At 39.8% G+C, this 18682-nt stretch overlaps 1 protein-coding gene across 2 annotated transcripts in view; it reads left to right on the top strand.

The window, feature by feature from the left end:
• The window catches only part of LOC138064239 (A disintegrin and metalloproteinase with thrombospondin motifs 19), a 153901-nt gene that overhangs the window by 121226 nt on the left and 13993 nt on the right, over nucleotides 1–18682 (top strand). For both annotated transcript variants that reach the window (XM_068925928.1, XM_068925929.1), the window contains exons 18-21: nucleotides 548–701; nucleotides 4728–4863; nucleotides 7362–7566; nucleotides 9529–9681. In XM_068925928.1, coding sequence (XP_068782029.1) covers nucleotides 548–701; nucleotides 4728–4863; nucleotides 7362–7566; nucleotides 9529–9681 — 648 coding nt within the window. The remainder of the gene's footprint in view (nucleotides 1–547; nucleotides 702–4727; nucleotides 4864–7361; nucleotides 7567–9528; nucleotides 9682–18682) is intronic.

Genomic DNA, 18682 nt, shown 5'->3' with positions numbered 1-18682 from the left:
TACATTTTCTGTCCTGTTGGCTGATGAGAGCACTTCATCACCCTTTCAGGGTTGTGATCCTCAAGTTCTCCATGAAGAAGTGGAGTTGTGATGCTTTTCAGCGGAGGGAAGGGAAAGTTGATAGCCCCAATGACAAAACCAGAAGGAGAGAAGGAGTGATGATGAGGAAGTACCTCACAATTCAGAATCCTTCAAATGTTCTTTGGACAAACCATCTAAAATAGGTTAAAATCTGATATGTGTCAAAACAAGATCCCCCCCTTATTGAAGAGCACTGAAATCATAGGGAAGGTTGACCTCTAAATTTCTGGTTAATTTTGTTTGTCTGTTTCTCAAGGAGACCTCTTTTACCTATAGATTAAGTAAGATTCTTTTTTCCCATTATCTGGAGTTGGTCACTTCCATTAATTTCTTCTAGAAAAACCATCATTGCAGGACTATAGAGCATTAATTCATTCTGTTGCGCTCTTCAGGTTATTTCGTCACAGGTCCAGTTTGTCTTCAGCAGTGGCTGTGCAGGTAGGTCTTCATTCTCTGTGTCCTGCAGGTGCTGCTTTTCCATGACCAGAGTTATGGCCTTCACTATGAATACACAATCCCACTGGATCCTCTTCCTGAGAATCAGAGCTCTAAAGTACCTGAACCTCTTTTCATGTGGACTCATTCTGGCTGGGAGGACTGTGATGCTGTATGTGGAGGAGGTAAATACATGCATACATGTATATGGCAATTAAAACATGAGGTGTATTAATATTGGAGGCGTTGTTTGTCATTGTAGCATTTTTAATAATGATATCATCATTGCAGCTTGTGTGCTAAGGTAGTCACAGAATGATGGAGCACATATTTCAGTCTTATGCCTCCTGATTAGATTAAAAGAATAATGATAGCCATAGGAGAACATGCAAACTAAGTAAAGTAAGTAGACAAAAATGATAGTAAAGGAATGAAATCTAGATTAACAAAGGGAATTAAGGACACCGTTTCCAAGAAGAAAAGGAAATGCAAGGGCTAGAACAGGAGTAGAAAGTTCATTGCATTTGTATTCCACTCTGTATTGGGAACTGTTGAAGATAAATGATCTGTAAAAGACATTTCAAACTACAGAAAAGCTGAACCGCACTCTCAGATCAGCTATGTGCAATTGGTAACATGAGTTGAGGATGATCCAAAAACGTGGAACAAATGTGACAGCAGATATTAATATGATGATGCAATGCTTTTCCGATGTTTATGTTTGTAAACCATGAAAGTGTGCATTTGGAAAAAAAACTACAGGCACAAAAACAGATACTGGAACATAAACAATAATGTTGTAACAAAAACCTGAAAAATTGCTGTTTAGAAGTTGGTTACTGGAAAAGGTTATTGCAGTGGGAAAAACACTGAGATTTTTAATGAGTGCGACCTACAGAGATCTGTTTTTACCTGGAGTAATCAGACTTACGCTGTGAATACTACGTTGATCTCTGATACCTGTCTTTCCTGCTCACAACCTTGACAATCGTGGCTCTTCTGATCAGCAGTCCTGAAAGTTGTTGTGCACCTTCTAGTTGAATAGGAAAGCATGGAAACGCTTTACTTTCTCATAAGGGCAGTTTAAAGAACACAATGTTCTAGCTACTTTGCCTCTGTGAACGATCCTGGTGTCACGACAGATTACCGTAGTTTCCGTAAACATGCTTTTTGTGGTTTGGTAAGAAAACTTCTTCCCTGAAGATATTTTGTACGTGGTGCAAGTAGCATCCTCTGTTTCTTAATGGTGCACTCAGATGCACTTGGACTATTCATGTTTTTTACAATTTCCTGAAATATTTTTAGTATAAATTTAATGTTACCACGTCTCTTGTTATTGCCTCAGATATTTCTGAAGTTACTTATTGTCTGGAAAACCTCTTAAAATGCAATATGTTGGTAATTTATTCTACATTAATACTTTTCTAAATATTTAAGTGTTTTATTGTAATGTTTATTGATCGTATTTTTCTGACGTAACTGGCTTTCGGTTTTTGTTATTGTTTAACGTAGTCAAGTTAATACAAAGTTCCATAAAAGGTATTCGAACTGTGAATATTCTGAAGTAGAAGTTAAAGTTTATTTCTTACTTTAGACAGAATAATTTGAACTGTTCTGTTAATTTTTGGGTTTCATATGAAGCAATAGCAAACTTAAATGTTGCCACTTGTACCCTCTGTAAATATTTGTGTTTGAGTTTTAAGCATCAATATTTTGATGACTGAGATTAATAACTTTACCAGTTATCCGTATGTTTTCTTTAAATGTTTAAAATGTTTTTTCAGGGTGAAACTTGATGAAGCTGTATGGTTTTGTGCATGCTTATATACATAACTTGTCTGTGACCTCCTTTGTTGCAGAGAAAGCTTTCTTTGTGCATGTGTGTAGGAGAGAATATGAACACACACATGTATATGTAAATGCAGAAAAACATGTCAAACATCAAATACTGTAGAGGATAGAATAGTTGTATGTGCTCTTGCATACCCAAGTGCAGTGTAAAATGTCCGTTGTGATCACACATACACAATGCATATTTATAACTTTACTGCTCTCTCCATGGGCATATTTCTGACCACTAGTGACACAGCATTCTTAACTCTGTCTTGCTCCTGCATACACCCTGTTTGTCAGTAAACTTCCAGACAGAAGTAAATTGCTACACCTTAGCCATAGGAGCAAATGGATGTATTTTCTAGTAAATTAAGTCCTTAATTCAAGGCTTGCTAGTTTTCAAAAAATTATGCATCAGTCTGATTTCAAGTTACTAATTATAGGAGCTATTGCATTTAATTCTGATTTCTAACCCTTTTTGGCCTCAAGAGATACCAGCTTCCAACCCATCTATTAAAGCAAGGTATATTTAAAAGAATATGCGTTAGGTCTCAGCAAACAATACCTGACCTTCTGAAATTATTACCGTGCAGATCAGATCAGTTATGTGGCCCTTTTTCTTTAGTTGATGGGGAATAGGACAGGCTCCTTTTTATTGAAGGTTGCAAGTGCTGATCCCCTTCAGCTGAGTGTTGGCCATATATTGGCTTGCTGATACATGGCTAAACCAGGCAGAAACATTAAACTCCAGCGATACAGAAAAGCAGGACTTGTTATTCCTTTCCTTATTGTATGTGTTAATGGACGAACTTACTTTCTCCTTTCTGTGAAGTGTTTCTGCAAGCTTTTCTCAATGTCAGGGTCTCGGTGGTTGAGAGAGAAGCAATTAAGTCAGTAAGACACTGGTTTTGGCCTATGATTCGTTACAGGGATAAAGCAGCAAAATTCTGTCACTGATGGTGTGCCAAGATTGGATTAGAAAATCACGTTGTTCCCTACAAACTTTAACACTTTTCTTTATTTTTCACTTTAAGTATCGAATATGCTAAGGAATATTCGAGGAAGGGCATGGAGGGCAGGCGGGAGTCCTGGCTGCCGTGCTGCCGCTGGGGCAATGAATCACAGAATCACAGAACGGTTGAGGTAGGAAGGGACCTCTGGAGATCATCTAGTCCAACCCCAGGGTCATCTAGCACGTGAGCACATTGCCCAGGATCGCATCCAGGTGGGTTTTGAATATCTCCAGGCAAGGAGACTCCACAACCTCTCTGGGCAACCTGTGCCAGTGCTCTGTCCCCCTCACAGGAAAGAAGTTTTTCCTCATCTTCAGATGGAACTTCCTGTGTTTCAGTTTGTGCCCTGTTGCCTCTTGTCCTATTGCTGGTCACCGCTGAAAAGAGTCTGGCCCCATCCTCTTGACACCCTCCCTTTAGATATTTGAATACACTGATGAGATCCCTTCTCAGGCTTCTCTTCTCCAGGCTAAACAGCCCCAGCTCTCTCAGCCTTTCTCCATAGGAGAGATGCTCCAGTCCCCTGATCATCTTTGTAGCCCTCCGCTAGACTCTCTCCAGCAGTGCCATGTCTCTCTTGTACTGGGGAGCCCAGAACTGGACACAGCACTCCAGGTGAGGCCTCATCAGGGCTGAGGAGAGGGGCAGGATCACCTCCCTTGACCTGCTGGCCACACTCTGCCTCATGCAGCCCAGGAGACCATTGGCCTTCTTGGCCACCAGGGCACATTGCTGACTCATGGTTAACTTGTCATCCACCAGGACACCCAAGTCCTTCTCGACAGAGCTGCTTTCCAGCAGGTCAGCCCCCAGCAAACCATGCACAGAGGTTGGGGGAGTGATAGGATGCGAGTCCAGCTGATGGAAAATGTGTGCTGTTGTGTACTTGAATATATACAATAGCAGTAAGATACTATGCAAATGTATTTCTGTCTGCCTGTTTTGCATCTTTTTTCTGTGCAGTTAATAAATCAGTGCTTCTTTTTCAGCCCACCAGAGCCTTCCACCCTTAAACACTCCTGGCATCTTCTGTTTCCAAACTTGAAATTCAGTAATGTAGAAACAGCCCATCCCACTTGTTCTAAGCATGTATATGAGTTCAGCACAAGTTGTTTCTCACAAAATGTTTATTTTTCTAATCAATGGCTTGTAAACTTTTGTAGAAGGAATGAACCTAGTATGATGTATATTTTTATAGCGTTCTAAGTGCATAATTTAACATACTTTGTTTTATACTTCTTTTAGCCGAATTCTACATAAAACAGCTGTATCTGATAAAGTTACCTTTGGCCTTCCACAGGCATCATTTTTTAACAAAGTTGTATATTCCTGGTTTTTCTACATACTTGCTTTATTTTTTGTCAGGTGAAAGAAAAACAACAGTGTCTTGCACAAAGATTATGAACAAGAACATCAGTCTTGTCGACAATAAAAAGTGCAAATATTTAACAAAACCTGAACCACAGATCCGAAAGTGCAATGAGCAGCCATGCCAGACCAGGTAATAGTTATTTGATTAAATTAGACTGTAATATCTAGATGTAAAAATCTTAGGAGCTACAGGGAGAGGTGACTGCCTGTGGCACTGAATGTGCAGTAAATACATACATCCAAAGGGTTATAAAGAGAAACGTAGGGAACACTGAAATGTTGGCTGCTGTTTCTTCTGAGCCTCAGTGAAACAGAGGAGAGAGCCTTAAGCACGTGCCTGAATCAATTCTTTCAATAAAGCAGCTCATTACTTTCCTCAGCAAGAGTTCCCACAGGCTGATGTGTATTGTGAGACCGAAATTTAAATGCTGTTTATATAGGGATGGATTTAATCTCGTGCTTTTAATTAATAATGTATTTTAGTGTTTTGTTGAATGAACAAAAGTGCGCTCTTGCAGTTTTTGCGCTCTTTGCAGTGCTGCGCTCCTTTAGAAGCACACAATACACTCTGGGTGTACTAGGCAGTGAAAGAAACAGTTACTCATTTTTAATACACTAGTTTAACTTGAAGTATAGACAGTCTTCCCCTCCCTCCTCTCCTCCGTCTCTCCCCATCCCCTTGTCTGTGGATCAATATGCAGAACTGGACTTTGATGGTTGAGTGGTAGAAGAAGCAGAGGGTACTTTTTGCCAGAATTTCACCCCAGGAGACAGCCTGTGCTGAAAAGAGACCACCTCAGTTGGTGCCGAGTGGTATGGTGGCCTGTCACCTTGCACCAGCCAGCCAACGCACAGCGGCTGTTGCCTGCCACTCTTGCAGGGACCTTTCTACACCTGCCGGGCATCTTCTGCAGAGGCAGCGTGTCACCGCCACGCAAAGCCAGCATGAAGGCTTCTGCCTGTGACCCGTTTCACCGTTTGCAATCCTTTTTCTGAACTGCAGCTAAGAGTTATGCCTAGGGAAGTCCTTGAGTATGGTGTGGACTTGGGGAAAGTGCCTGCCACATTTCAAGGGAGGGGAGGACAGAGAGCGATAGCTGGTGTCCTCGGTAGTGAAAGCAGGGGTAGATCTATTGGAGTCATCTGGAGGAGAGGTGGATGGTATTTTTAAAGAAAGCAATGCAAAGTAAATAAAATGCAAATGTTTTTGAAGAAATGTATATAAAATGAACCAGATGACATAGTTTTCTTGGAAAGAATGAAGTACTGAAATCCATAAAATACAAATGATGAATACATTTCAAGTTAGACGGAACTGCTGAGGTTCTGACTTGCACAAAGTAGACCATTAAGCTTTAGAGGGATTATTTATATTCCACTATATGTGTCCTGGACCAGATTATTATTTTGTTAACATCACTGTACACTTAATGGATAGAAATGAAATAGTGTAATCTTTTTCTGAGGTATTGTCAACTACTTATTTTTAATATGCTGTACTTTTTTCAGCTTATTAAACAAAAAATTAAAAATGTTATTAGTTGCTACTTAGGGATGCTATGCTGAGAAGTGTAGAAAGATATCATTCTCCTCAGATTATGTATGCAGTTTTAATATACTCTTTTGATCCTTGCAAAACAAATATTGTTACCTTTGAATGGAAATATAGCTAAAATATAAATAGTTGTCTGTTATTGGCTCTTGAAGACATATCTTAAACTGTATTACATTACCTTGACCAGCTGTGATTTGTAAATTGAGTCTCTGGACCAATAATAAGAAACCTTAGTTAAACCTTATATTTTCTTACCATAAATGCCTGACAGAAGGTTGGACTTGCTATGTAAAATTTCAGTTTCTGAAAGACTCTCCCTCACAAATCCAGTGTCTTGGGATGCGCTTGTATACTGCATCAATGGCAGGACTTTCCGATTTTTTTTAAGGGCATATGGCCGTAGTCTGGAACTATTGAGCATTTGGGAAAAATTATGCTCTAGAACTACTGCTGTCCAGATATGTTGGCTCTGCCAAGCTTCATCAGCTTTCCTTGTTTCTGTAATTTAAACCATGCATCTTGAGTTAGGCCTGAGACTAAAGAACATGAAGACAAGTTGGAGCTTTTATGTTTCCTCCAGAGCAATGAGCCTTTGGCACAGGAGTAATTCTGTCTTGTAACTGTTTTCAAAGGATGCTGGACTTTATGTGCAGGGCATGCACTTGACATACAGATATTCATATAGCTATCCAGTGAATAGTAGGTTGTCTGGTCAGTGACCTATCACCTTTACACTGTGTATGGTTGCATTTTGGAGCTTTTCTAATAGGAATTATAATGACGGAGAGGAGAACTGGTTAAGAAAGAAAAGGTATTCTGAAAACATAAGAACAAGGGGTGGGTACTGGGGAGTGAAAAATACTGAAGTGCACATGAACATGTTATTTAAATGTAAGACATGTTAGATGAATAATTAGTTCATTATCACATTAAAAAGGAGACAAAAAATGCAAATATGTCTTAGGCAGCAAAAGTATTAGCAAGCAAGAGAATAAGATGACCTAAAGGGGACTGACTCTTCCATGCCTAATTTCTTGTTACTGTGTCACCTATATATATATCTATCTTTGCAGATGGATGATGACAGAATGGACTCCGTGTTCAAGGACGTGTGGCAAAGGGACCCAGAACAGACAAGTAGCCTGCACACAGCAGCTCAGAAACGGCACCCTGATCAGAGCTCGGGAGAGAGACTGCCTGGGGCCGAAGCCCGCCTCTGCGCAGCGCTGCGAAGGCCAGGACTGCATGACGGTGTGGGAAGCGGGAGTCTGGTCCGAGGTGCTGCATTTAGTTATACAAATATTTCATAGTAATTATTAGTGCCTTAGTGTTTTGGAGGAATATGATTTTTTGTCAATGACAAGTGGCATAGCCCAGCCTAAAGATTTTTCTGGGACCTCATGCAATGATTTGGCATAGGGATCAGGCGCTCTGAAAACAAACTGTTGAGAATTACTACCTTTTACCTAGCTAATGTTCTGGGATGGTTTTGTTTGGCCAGTTTTCGAGCAAGTGTAGTCAAGTATGTCCTGACTGTAGTAGTGGGTAACTAAGGGCAAATAGAATTAATCAAGGCCATCACTTCTCAGTTATCAGGACTTGTGTTCAGAGGGAGAACGTCTCTGAAATGCTTTTGCGCCAACGGATGTTAATCAGGCAAATGGTTGCTGCTGTTCTGCTTCACAGAGACCATGGGGGAAGCTGCTTGCAAAAAGCACACTTCCTTCCCTTCTCTTTTCTCACCTCTTTTTCCAAGAACAGTACGCACAGTGGGCAAAAGTGCTTGTAAGTAACAATTTCACATCCATTGCGTCTTGAAGCGCTGGTGCTGACTCTAATAACTATTTGAAGATTTTTTTAATATATTTTTACTGTGCGTGATGATTAGTTTTTCTTGGGCTTCTGAAAGGCTTGGTAGTATGTGACTGTGGAGGCAGACGGGGTTGGTATCACTGCCATCTGGACAAACTGAGGGGGTTATTGGAGCTTCTTCCTCCCCTGGAAATACAAGGCAGTTCTGCATGCCTCCCACCGCAGAAGCTGTGTCGTCAGTCCCTCAGGGTTCAAAATAAGAGAACAGCTTCTGAATATGAGTGCAGTCCCTCGTTTGGACTCCTCCGCTCATCAGCCGCACTTAATCTCCCCGAGCAAGAGAGAGCTAAGGCACAGGGAATATTTCCATGGATGAAAAGCAGATGCTAAGGTAGAGATGAAAGAAGTAAGTAGCAGGAGTTCCTGGTCTTCTATGCAGAGGTTTATAGTGCAGGAGCTGGCACTGGGAAGAATGGTGTTCGCTTACAGAGGTGAGAGAAAGAAACCCGGATTGTTTAGTGCATTTGAGAAATCAGAAAGAGGTGAGCATGTTTTTGTTGGAAGCAATAATTGCATTTTGAAGAGTGAGGTATTTCCCATGACCATTCCCAATATCACCATTACACTGGAGGCTGGCCACTGCTGCTTCCTGCAGTTGTAATCAGCTTGGCAAAAGAGAGTTTTAATCTGCAAGCAGTGGGATGATCGAAAGCAGTGATAATGTTTTGAGAAGGAAATGGCATAATTTTTGGCAGTGTAAGTGGGACTAGCTGAAAAAAACACAGATTAAGACCTTCTGTGAAGTGTTAAGGCAGTTTTCACATACTATATATGCAGTGGATTTGAATTTTCAAATACAGTCTGGATTCTTGCATACAGTTTTGGAACCTTTACTGTGCCATTTTAACCTTTTTCCTCTCAAAAAGGTCTTTTAGACACTAGTACAGTTTATTTGAAGTTGCTTCACATCTTATTCCTCTGAACGCTACTTAGATTTTCTTTCATTATGTTTTCTTCAATTCTTAGAACAATATTATTGCTTAATATGTTAGCTCTATGTAAACTAATATGTGAACTGTATCTCTTTGCACTCACTTGATCATAACCTTTCAAATACTTCCTGATCCAAATACTGTTTTAAAGCTTAATTTTTCCCTAAGCAGGTATTTTTGATCATTTCAACCTATGTATTCTTAGCTGCAAACGCAGAAATGATTATTCTGCCCAACAAGGGATTTTTGTTCTTTTGTTAGTTTTAAACAAATCCAGTATCTATACATGTGAGGATTGTAAGTCAGGAAATTACTGAAGTCTTGAATTATTTATGTTAGCCTGGCAGAGGTCATTAGAAGGCCAAAGGACTCCTACTTTGTTCCGTGGAGTAACTATGTCTCTCCTGAAAACCTGAAAAACGTCTGTTTCCAACAGTGCTCTGTAAAGTGCGGTAAGGGAGTACGACATCGGACTGTGAGGTGCACCAATCCCCGCAAGAAATGTGTTTTATCCACAAGACCTAAAGAAGCAGAAGACTGCGAGGACTATTCCAAATGCTACATCTGGAGAATGGGAGACTGGTCGAAGGTGAGACACCGTCGATGCTTGTGCCACTTAGCATAATACATTTTGCAAGCTGACTTCTTTGTAACAAGTACTAGTTTTATCAGAGGTGTGTGAGTCTTCCGGTTGAAGTAACAAGGCTGCAAACAAAAGAGAAGCTATAGTCACACTGTGACCGAAGTATAAATAAAAATCATAAATAGGAAGAAGGTGTGGACGAATCTTAAAAATCATGCAGATGTGATGTAAATGTACTGTTTTCGGTAGGCAGGCAAATACTCCGGGGACTGGAGAGTTACTGTGCAGAGTCAGGTATTTGTGTCTGCGAAGTCATCCATCAGGATTATTCCCTTTTCAGGCCTGTTTGAGACTAGTGATGACACTTGATTAAACAACGTGGCAGTTATCTTGTTTGTAGTCTTTGCTTATTTTCAGGTTTCCTTATTTTCTTACCCACTTCTGGCCAGATAACTTACTGAGCCGTGTGTTATATGCACGGTGTACTGCGTTTGGCTCGCAGCACGAGCTGATTGTTTCTAGATTGCAGAATAGAGGCTATCTGTTGGCTGCATGCAATACATGCTTTGGTTGATGTGGGATCTTTAACAAAGTGATTCTGGAAAGATAACTTATTTCCATTACTGAGCATTAACAATACTTTCCTTTGGCCATGCTACTGTCCTCTCCACACACACACGCAGACACACCCCAACTGTAATCAATTATATTTCTCCTCTTTAGCTGCGGGACCCTCCAGCATCCCAGTTTGCACATTTTATTAATTTGTGTTTCTAGTAAGTAACACCTTCCAGCCTTGTAAGGAGGCACCTTTAGGCTATTAAGGATCCAAAAGGATTCCATTTAATATCTAGGATGCATCTATTACTGCCTTTTCTGAGCACCTGATGTAGCTCTCAGTATGTTGTTTCCTTGGCACGTGGCTTCTGATTTCAGTGAGATACATAAGCTTATGCCAAACTGTATCACAAAGTCTTGGTTAGAGCCATGATTAAGTGTGTTGCTGGACTGAGACCTTGAACATCTGATACAGTTTAGAATATTCAAGACATGCTGAAATACTGAAATTGAGCCTTGAGGGGCAAGGTTCTCTTTTGCCATATTGTAGACCACACTTTAGCGGAGAGATTGTAAAGGAACTTCTGTTCATAACTTTGCACACACCTCTTTTACTTTCAGTGCATAACATTCTTGCAGTAGCTTTTGAACTTGCTTGTATGGAGAAGTATTTAATATATTTTTAGTTGTCTTTTGTGTGATGTAACAGCTGGAAACAAGGACTAAAGCCAGCAGTATATGACTAGCCAGCCTTCCAAGAATTAGCTGCAAGTACTCTGCGGGCAACTAGTGTTTCACAGAACTCTGCTTGGGAGCTCCCATTTTATGGCCATAGGGAACAAATTGTCACTATCAATTTACTATTTATTCTATTTTTGTTTCTTCTCTATAAGTTAGTTTTTAACATTTTGATTACAAGAATAGTGTCAAGTACTTTTTTATAGTGCTGATCGTTGAAAATGATAGACTGGAACACCTTCATAGACACTAGAAGATGACTCTCCCCCTCCTCTTGCTAGCTACTGCAAAAGCACAAAGTAGTATAACCGTTAATTTTTAAATGACAGGCAGAAACAGCTAAATATCAATAGCAGGGTTACTTTTACAGGAAGATGTGTATGGAAATAAGTCTCATATTTGCATTTCCATACCACAAAATGTCAATAAAAACCTGCATCATTTAACACTAGAACCAGCAGGGAATAGCCTATGGAGCAATGACCATCTGCTTTCTCAGTCAGAAGTGATCGTTCAAATCAGGGTTGCTGAGGTTATGCAGGGATGCTCAGACAGTTACGCTGTGTTCCCAGTGCCCTCTGGATGGAAGAAGGACTTTCTTCTCTAATTCAGTACTTGCCACAAACATCTATGCCATAAATATGCAAGAACTTATTTTTTCTTTTTTCAAATTTCCTGACATCTCGTATATTCTGCTTTCCTTCTACAGTCAAAGCCGTACCACTGTCTCCCAGATGGTACTTTAAACTTCAGAACCAGAAAGCTAGGAAATACTTCACATGGAACTGACAAAACCTTTTGAGCAGTTAACATACAGCCTGCAGCCTGAGTGTGACTTACGCAGCTGAGATTTTCCAAGATTTATACCAAAAAATAGATACTTTAATTTCTCTACAGAGACATGAGTTCAATTTAAAGTATACTTGGATTTCCTTTTTTTTTTCCCCGTTACTATTCTGTTCCATTGCTAGAGTACATAGCAACGTGAAGTCATGGCATACATATTAATGTGTCCACAACGGGGGAAACAAATGGAAAGCTCAGATAAATGTTAATCTTTGCTCACTATTTGTTTCTAACTCAAAGGGGTTCAGTGCAGCCTTCTGTGTTCACTGTTTTTGCTCTTTAGGATCTTTCTTGACATTGACAGAAGGCTGTTCCTTTGAGCAGAGCCAAATTCCCCCAAGCTAATGCCAAGACTTGGCTTGCAAAGTTTAAATGACGCTTCTCACACATTGAAACAAGAGGCTTAATGTGATCCTTATTGGCTTTGCTGCTCCCCTTGAACTCCTAAACCGTAATTTTAAATGGAGCTTAAATTGGACTATTACTGAAAAGATAACATTTTTAATAATCATAATGGTGCTGTAATGGAATTTAACTTGTTTCAGAGATACAGTCACATAGAGATCAAATAATTTTTTTGCTCATCGTTTTAACAGTAATACCAACAAGATCAAAGCAAATTTGACCAAAATCGAAAGCTCCAATAGGTCAATAAACACATCAGTCCCTCTAAAACTCTGACTCTTAATTTGAAAGTATGCTGCATAATCTGACTGTATGTACCATTAAATTCCGTAATAACTCTTAAATCGGCCAAGCGGCTCAATACACTAAACACTGCTGTTCTTAACATCAGCTGGGGCTCCGTGCCTGCCCTGGTGAGGAAAATGAATACGATGACAAAGTATAGAATAAAGGCTCAAACTGATTTTCTCGAGCCAGCACCTAGAAGCAGGGAGTCCTACCAGTTGAATTCTCTTTTTCCGGTAAATGCTATCCTTGGAATATCGTGCTTAACAATGTAAATGTTGCCTTCAGAAGAGGAAAGTTCACCACAGCACCTACAGCCCCAGTTAGTGAGAGGCTTAGCTCCTTTACTAAGCCACCTATTACCTTTTTTTTTTTTCCCCCCCAAGGATTGACAAAGAGTGGGGGGTTTTGCTCGTGGGAATTTGTGACCTGAGGGTGAACAAGTAGGCAGAGGAAGGGTGAAGTGAAATGCTTGTTTACAAGTCAACCTGACTTACTGGAGAAGTTCACATCATCTAGAAGTAGCTCTCCAAAAAAGACTTCAAATGGAATAGAGTGCTTTCAGGACAGGTTTTTTTGTAGTTTACTTTATGTAAGACGCGTCACAGATTTTTTTTATATATATTATTTAGAATCTTGAGAACATTGGTGAAATAAATGAAGGGGGGCAGTATGAATTTTGAAAAGGAGAATAATTGGAGAGATGAATAGGTTTTGAAAATAATAATAGAAAGCCTATGTTTGATGTGATGTTTTATGGGAAACCTTTGGAAGGATTCAGCAAGGGTTAATAGGGTCAAAACAATGGGCAAGGGAGCCGAATTTAGCAGCAGCCATTTGTAAGAACTGAAGAGGTATAAAGCATATGTGTGTAGGAAGCCAAAGAGGATAATGTGATATAAGTTCTAAAAAGAGATTTGGCTATGGAAACTGGAAAGAAAGGATGCATTCAGTAGCTGCTAAAGAAGCAGCAGCAACAGGATTTAAATAGTATATATGTGTTAGACCAGTGCGGCAGAGGAGTCAAATATGACATCTGGGATAGGGTCCTATTGGGTGGGATGGTGACTGCTTTGTCTATAGTCTGAAGAAGAGAAAATGAGAATGAAGGGTTTATCTGATAAAATTTTTCCAGTGAATCTCAAAGGATATTGGAAGCAACTGCTTAGTTTTTACACCAATGAGTCCTAGAATGCATAGCTCATTCCAAATTATTTACGTAAGACAGACAGTACATACAGTGCCCTCTAGCAAGTGGAGAAAAATTATCTCCAGCTGTTAGCGGGGAGACTGAGTAAACCCAACAGTTCGCATAAAGATCTCCCAGTTTAGCTGTACAAAAAACAGCTGTCAGTGAGAGGAGTGTTCTTGTTTTGTCCTCGTCAAACATGGTGCAAAAATGAGGAAAGAATAAAAAACAAATGCATTTTTTGCCGTGTCTTCAACAGTGTGGGGCATTCAGCCTTAAAACTGTGTGTTTAAATGTTTAAAGAAACTCCAAATTTCCATAGCAAGTAGACTCAGCAGCTTTGGTCTCCTTCAATTAAAACATAAAGCTTAGAACTTGGATATTATTAATGATATAATTGCACTGACAAGGTAATTAGCCTTGGTTTTATTCTTTGGTTCCCAATCCAAAATTATTAGCTCTTTGAGATTCTGGGAATGGAGCAGTGCTGGCCACGATTCAAAATATGACATTATTAATAGATGTATGGACGAAAAGATTAAGTGACTTTTTTGTGAAATAATGCAAGTCAAAGTAATACTGGCATCATGTTAATAACTTTTATATTAAGTTAATTATACAGTTAGTTTCCAGCAAATGAGCTATATCTTTTTCAGAAATGAGGTATGAGCAAATCATATAGAAGCTGTCAATATAATCAAGTGAGAGCCGGGGGAGGGTGGGGGGTGTTCATTTCCAACTGATCCTGTAATAGTAACCTAATTTGTTTCAGATAAAGCTTTCTTCTAGATCAGTTCAAATGTACTGCATTCTGCCTGGCGTAAAGGTAATGTCATGTTAGTTTCCTAGAAAACCAGAACGAGACTACTCTTAACAACAGGCAAAAGCACTGATAGACTTAGAAGGATTTTGGAAGTAGACGTGACCCATTTTGTACATGCATAAATTCCCATGCAAGTGGGACTCTGATATTTTTATCACGCTGAAAGCTAGTAGGACCTCTTTGCTGGTGGTCTGTTATTACTGATATGAGCCTCCTCAGGGTAAAGTAAAGTTTTTGGGAATGGCAAACTGGAATCGGAAGGTGATTTAGGCAGATGATGTATTGCCTCTGGAAGAGCAATATCTGAAAGCAGGGTTATATTAGAAAGATTTTAAGTTGTGTTACGTCAGCAGTTCAGGATCAGAGCCCTGCTAGGCCCGGTAGAAGAACGAAGCAAGAACAAGTAAGCATAAAAGGAGCTTACAGTCCCTGCTGAAGGACACTTGCAATCTTATCTGACAAATGACATGTTAGGGGGAGAACTATATAATCCAATATACCATCTTTTATACATAAGTGCTATATAATTAAAAAAAATCGTCTGATTGCTACCTTTTTTTCTTATGCATGCTATGAGGGTCTCAGGCAGAAGGTGCAGCCTGTCTGTGTGCATTTGTTTTGAACGTTGCCTTGAGGAAGTTAACAAGTGGGCTAACAAGTGGGCACCCAAAGCAACCTTCTTGAGGAGTAGAAGGGATAGTATAATGCAAAAAGAAGGGGAGCAGATACGAAAAAGAATCTGTGATGCCTGAAAAAGGCATCACAGCCTTGTGGCAAATACGGCCCCAGGGAAGAAGGGGATTCGCTCACCTAGCCACTGTTCTTGCCTAGTAAATTGGTACCTGTCTGAGGAAGAAAAAAGTAATATGGGTGAGTTCAGCAATTGTATTGGATCGCTTTGGACTCAACTGGTTTTAAAGAGAGGTTGTCAGGGAAACATGCTGAAATGCACACTAGGGACACAAACCGGTAGTAGTAAAAAGGTTGATTTGTAAGTCATCTTCCTAAGCATTGGCAGTTAGAAGGAGTCTAGGAAAACACACAGAAGAAGGAGATCTGGAATACAACTGAGGAAACTGGGCATTTCTTACTCTCTGCTGTTAAAAATAAAATGAGAGAAATGATGCTAAAATAGAAAATTGAGAACTTCATAAATAAATAGATGACACTTCCTTCCATGTATACCCAGCAATATTTCAGAAGTAAATATTGTCGCTATTAGTATTGATGCGCAGTCATAGATTTTGAGTGGCAGCTTTACAAATCTCCCAAGCTGTCCTTCCGGGCACATCCTCTGTTCTAACCATAGGCTGCAGCTTAAGCGAAGCAGCCTGGCTCCCGTTTGCCTTAGCGGTATTTGTCACTCCTCAAAATTGACAGGAGTGATTGGACTCTGGCTTACTTAGTGATCTAAGAAAGACATCATCAGAACAGACTTCTGTTTCCAGTGAAGCAGAAATTGCTCTGTGTGTTGGCATGAGTTTTAAGAAATGTATCACGGTACAATTTAGTGCAATTTGTCTTAGGTTAAATAGACTGTAGTCATCCATGTTTTACACAGATGTTAGATGCTTTCTATTTTGCAGTTTTCTGTTGTTGACATCTCACTGTCCTTCTACTTGTGTAATTGCCTTCTGTAATGACAGCTTGTCTTATTTTTTTGGATTTGCCAGATTTGGAGTATACAATGAATATTTTAATGGTGTGCTGGATTCAGATATCTAAACTGTCCATTGAGCCCAGTGATTTGACACCTTTCTTTCCATAAAAATGACTATGTTTAAAGAAATTTTTCTTCCTACAGCCTCACACTGAAAAATGTGTGTGTATATGTGTGTTTGGCAGTCTGTAAAGTGCTGATATTGCACACGAACATTAACAGCCCATTTCAGCCGTGGTGAATATGGAGTCCATAATCTTGAGTCCAGAAACTGCGTATAGTCAGATTTCCAGAATGGTTATTTACTTATAACAAAGATGTTTTAAAAAAACCTTCTGACGATAGAAGACGAAGTAAAAATTGTAATATGTCTAGGTGGTAAGGATGTTTTTTAAACATTCTTAAAAAGTGAGAAATAATTACTTCAGCTCCCAAAAATAAAGTTGAGATGTTTGCATAAGAAATAAATTGGTCATACAAGTTACTGTCAATTGAATAAGTTATCGGAAAAACTTTTTTGGACCAACTGGTAGAACGGCTTGTAATTATAGAGAGTAATACAAAAGTATTGCCTCAGGGAGAAAGTTTGGTTAAACTTTTAAGCACCATGACATTTACTGAACATCTTCACGGAGGGAAAATCATGTGTGTGAACCTGTATTGCAACATTAAGCTTTGATACTGGATCTTATTTTGAAAAAGGAGTTTGAGATTACCCTCAAGGGAAAAAGTTAGAAAATTATAGTCAGTGTGGAATCTGTTTAAAAAAATACTTCAGCTGTAATTATCAGAGATAGAAGTACAAACTGATAGCATGCCTTTGAGTAACTGTTAGTGTTTCTGCTGCGAAGAAGATAGCAGGAGCCTACTTGCTCCTTCCGAGTTTTACTGTTTCCTTGCTGTCTGTCAACTTTGGATGTCGTGATCTCATGGAGCAAACACGACCAGACAGATGGGACAACTTCACTCCTGATGGGAGAGGTGTTGTGCAGCTACTAAGACAGAGGTCAGGCAGAAAGAGCGACAGCAGCTTTCAGTCACCTCCTTTGCTGCTGCTCGTTGTCTTCCAGGTCATTCTAGCGCAGCCTTGACCAGGCCACTGAATACTGGTTCCCAAACTTTTCTGCTCATGAGCCTTATAGTGTCAGGCCAGGCATTATGCTGCGGAGATCTTATAAATCCATGGGTGCATATAGTTAAATGAATAAAAACAGACTTGGGAATTGCTGAACAGAAGCAATGTCTTGTACCCAGGACTTAGCGTACGCTCTCCCAGAAATGCCAACCAAGTTTTGCTAAGGACTCCTGGGATCCTTGCAGAATGAGTCTGCTGGAAGGCTGATGCATAATTCACTAGTAGATAAATGATGTTGTGCCACTAAAATCTTTACCCTAACACTTTACTAAACATCCATTACAAAGCAGAGCTTTCTAGCCTGACTAGGGCTATAGCCCCAAGTTGTAGTCTAGTGAATGAAGAAGAGTAATAACATGGAACACCACGGCTGAATCCTTTTGCTGACACTAATCGTACTTAGCTCATTCAGCTCCAGACTAAAGAGTTTATTCTCAACAAGTGATTATAAGGTAGGGACTACAGGGACCATTTAAATTTTGCAGTATCCCAAGGAGCTGTGCTGAATTTATGTGCAAAAAAAAAATCATCAAATAACATGACAAGGAATTAACTAAGAAAGGAGCTAATGGAGTTAGAAGTAACATTAAGGTGGGGCTCGGAGGAGAGGAGGGAAAGACACAAGAAAAGCTGCTTCTGGTTTGTTTTCTCAAACTTTTGCTCAACTGAAATAAATGTGTTGCATACATGTATGTAGAGTCTGTTCATCAGGATCTCCAGCCTCTCTACAATACCTGATTATGTACCTGAGGCTACATTCCCAGTGCAAGGTAGCGTTGTAGGTGTTATCGCGGTTATACAAACTGGAAAACACTGCAGTTTATCTGACACTGCATGGCTCATCCCAGAGTTGGGACTCCAGTTCCCTGACGTTGTGAACCCCAAACCGTTCTTCTTTTTTCTTTTCAGTGCAGGCTTTTGCTCTGCATGTTTGTTACTGTGTTTTCTGTCTTGATGCTCTTTCGTACTTTCACTTGATGATACACGTTAGGCAAATAATTTTATCCGTCTATTCATGACGATGCCTAGAGTTTTTTTTCTCTGATAGTTGACAACTCCTTCCAAACCTGTCAGTGTGTACAGGAAGACCGAATTACTCAGTTCAGTGCTGAGACTTTGTCCGATAGCGTTCTTTTGCCTGGTGTATCTCCATCTCCAACATCATCTATCTCTCTTTCCAAATGTTTTCCTCAGCCTCTCTGGCTGCATCATTTGCCAGCACGTAACTCATTTAGCTGGTTCACTTGGGTTCTGTTAGAATTTATGCAATCCTTCTGCTTCTGTGGAATCTAGATTTGTGTGTGTGTTGGATAACTTTTTTCTTTCATGCATTATTTATCCTGTGTTTCATGCTGTTAAGGTAGATAA

The sequence above is a fragment of the Struthio camelus genome, chromosome W (assembly GCF_040807025.1).
Source record: "Struthio camelus isolate bStrCam1 chromosome W, bStrCam1.hap1, whole genome shotgun sequence".
NCBI lineage: Eukaryota > Metazoa > Chordata > Aves > Struthioniformes > Struthionidae > Struthio > Struthio camelus.
The sequence above is the reverse complement of the archived record's forward strand: the minus strand, read 5'-3'. Positions and strand labels throughout refer to the sequence as shown.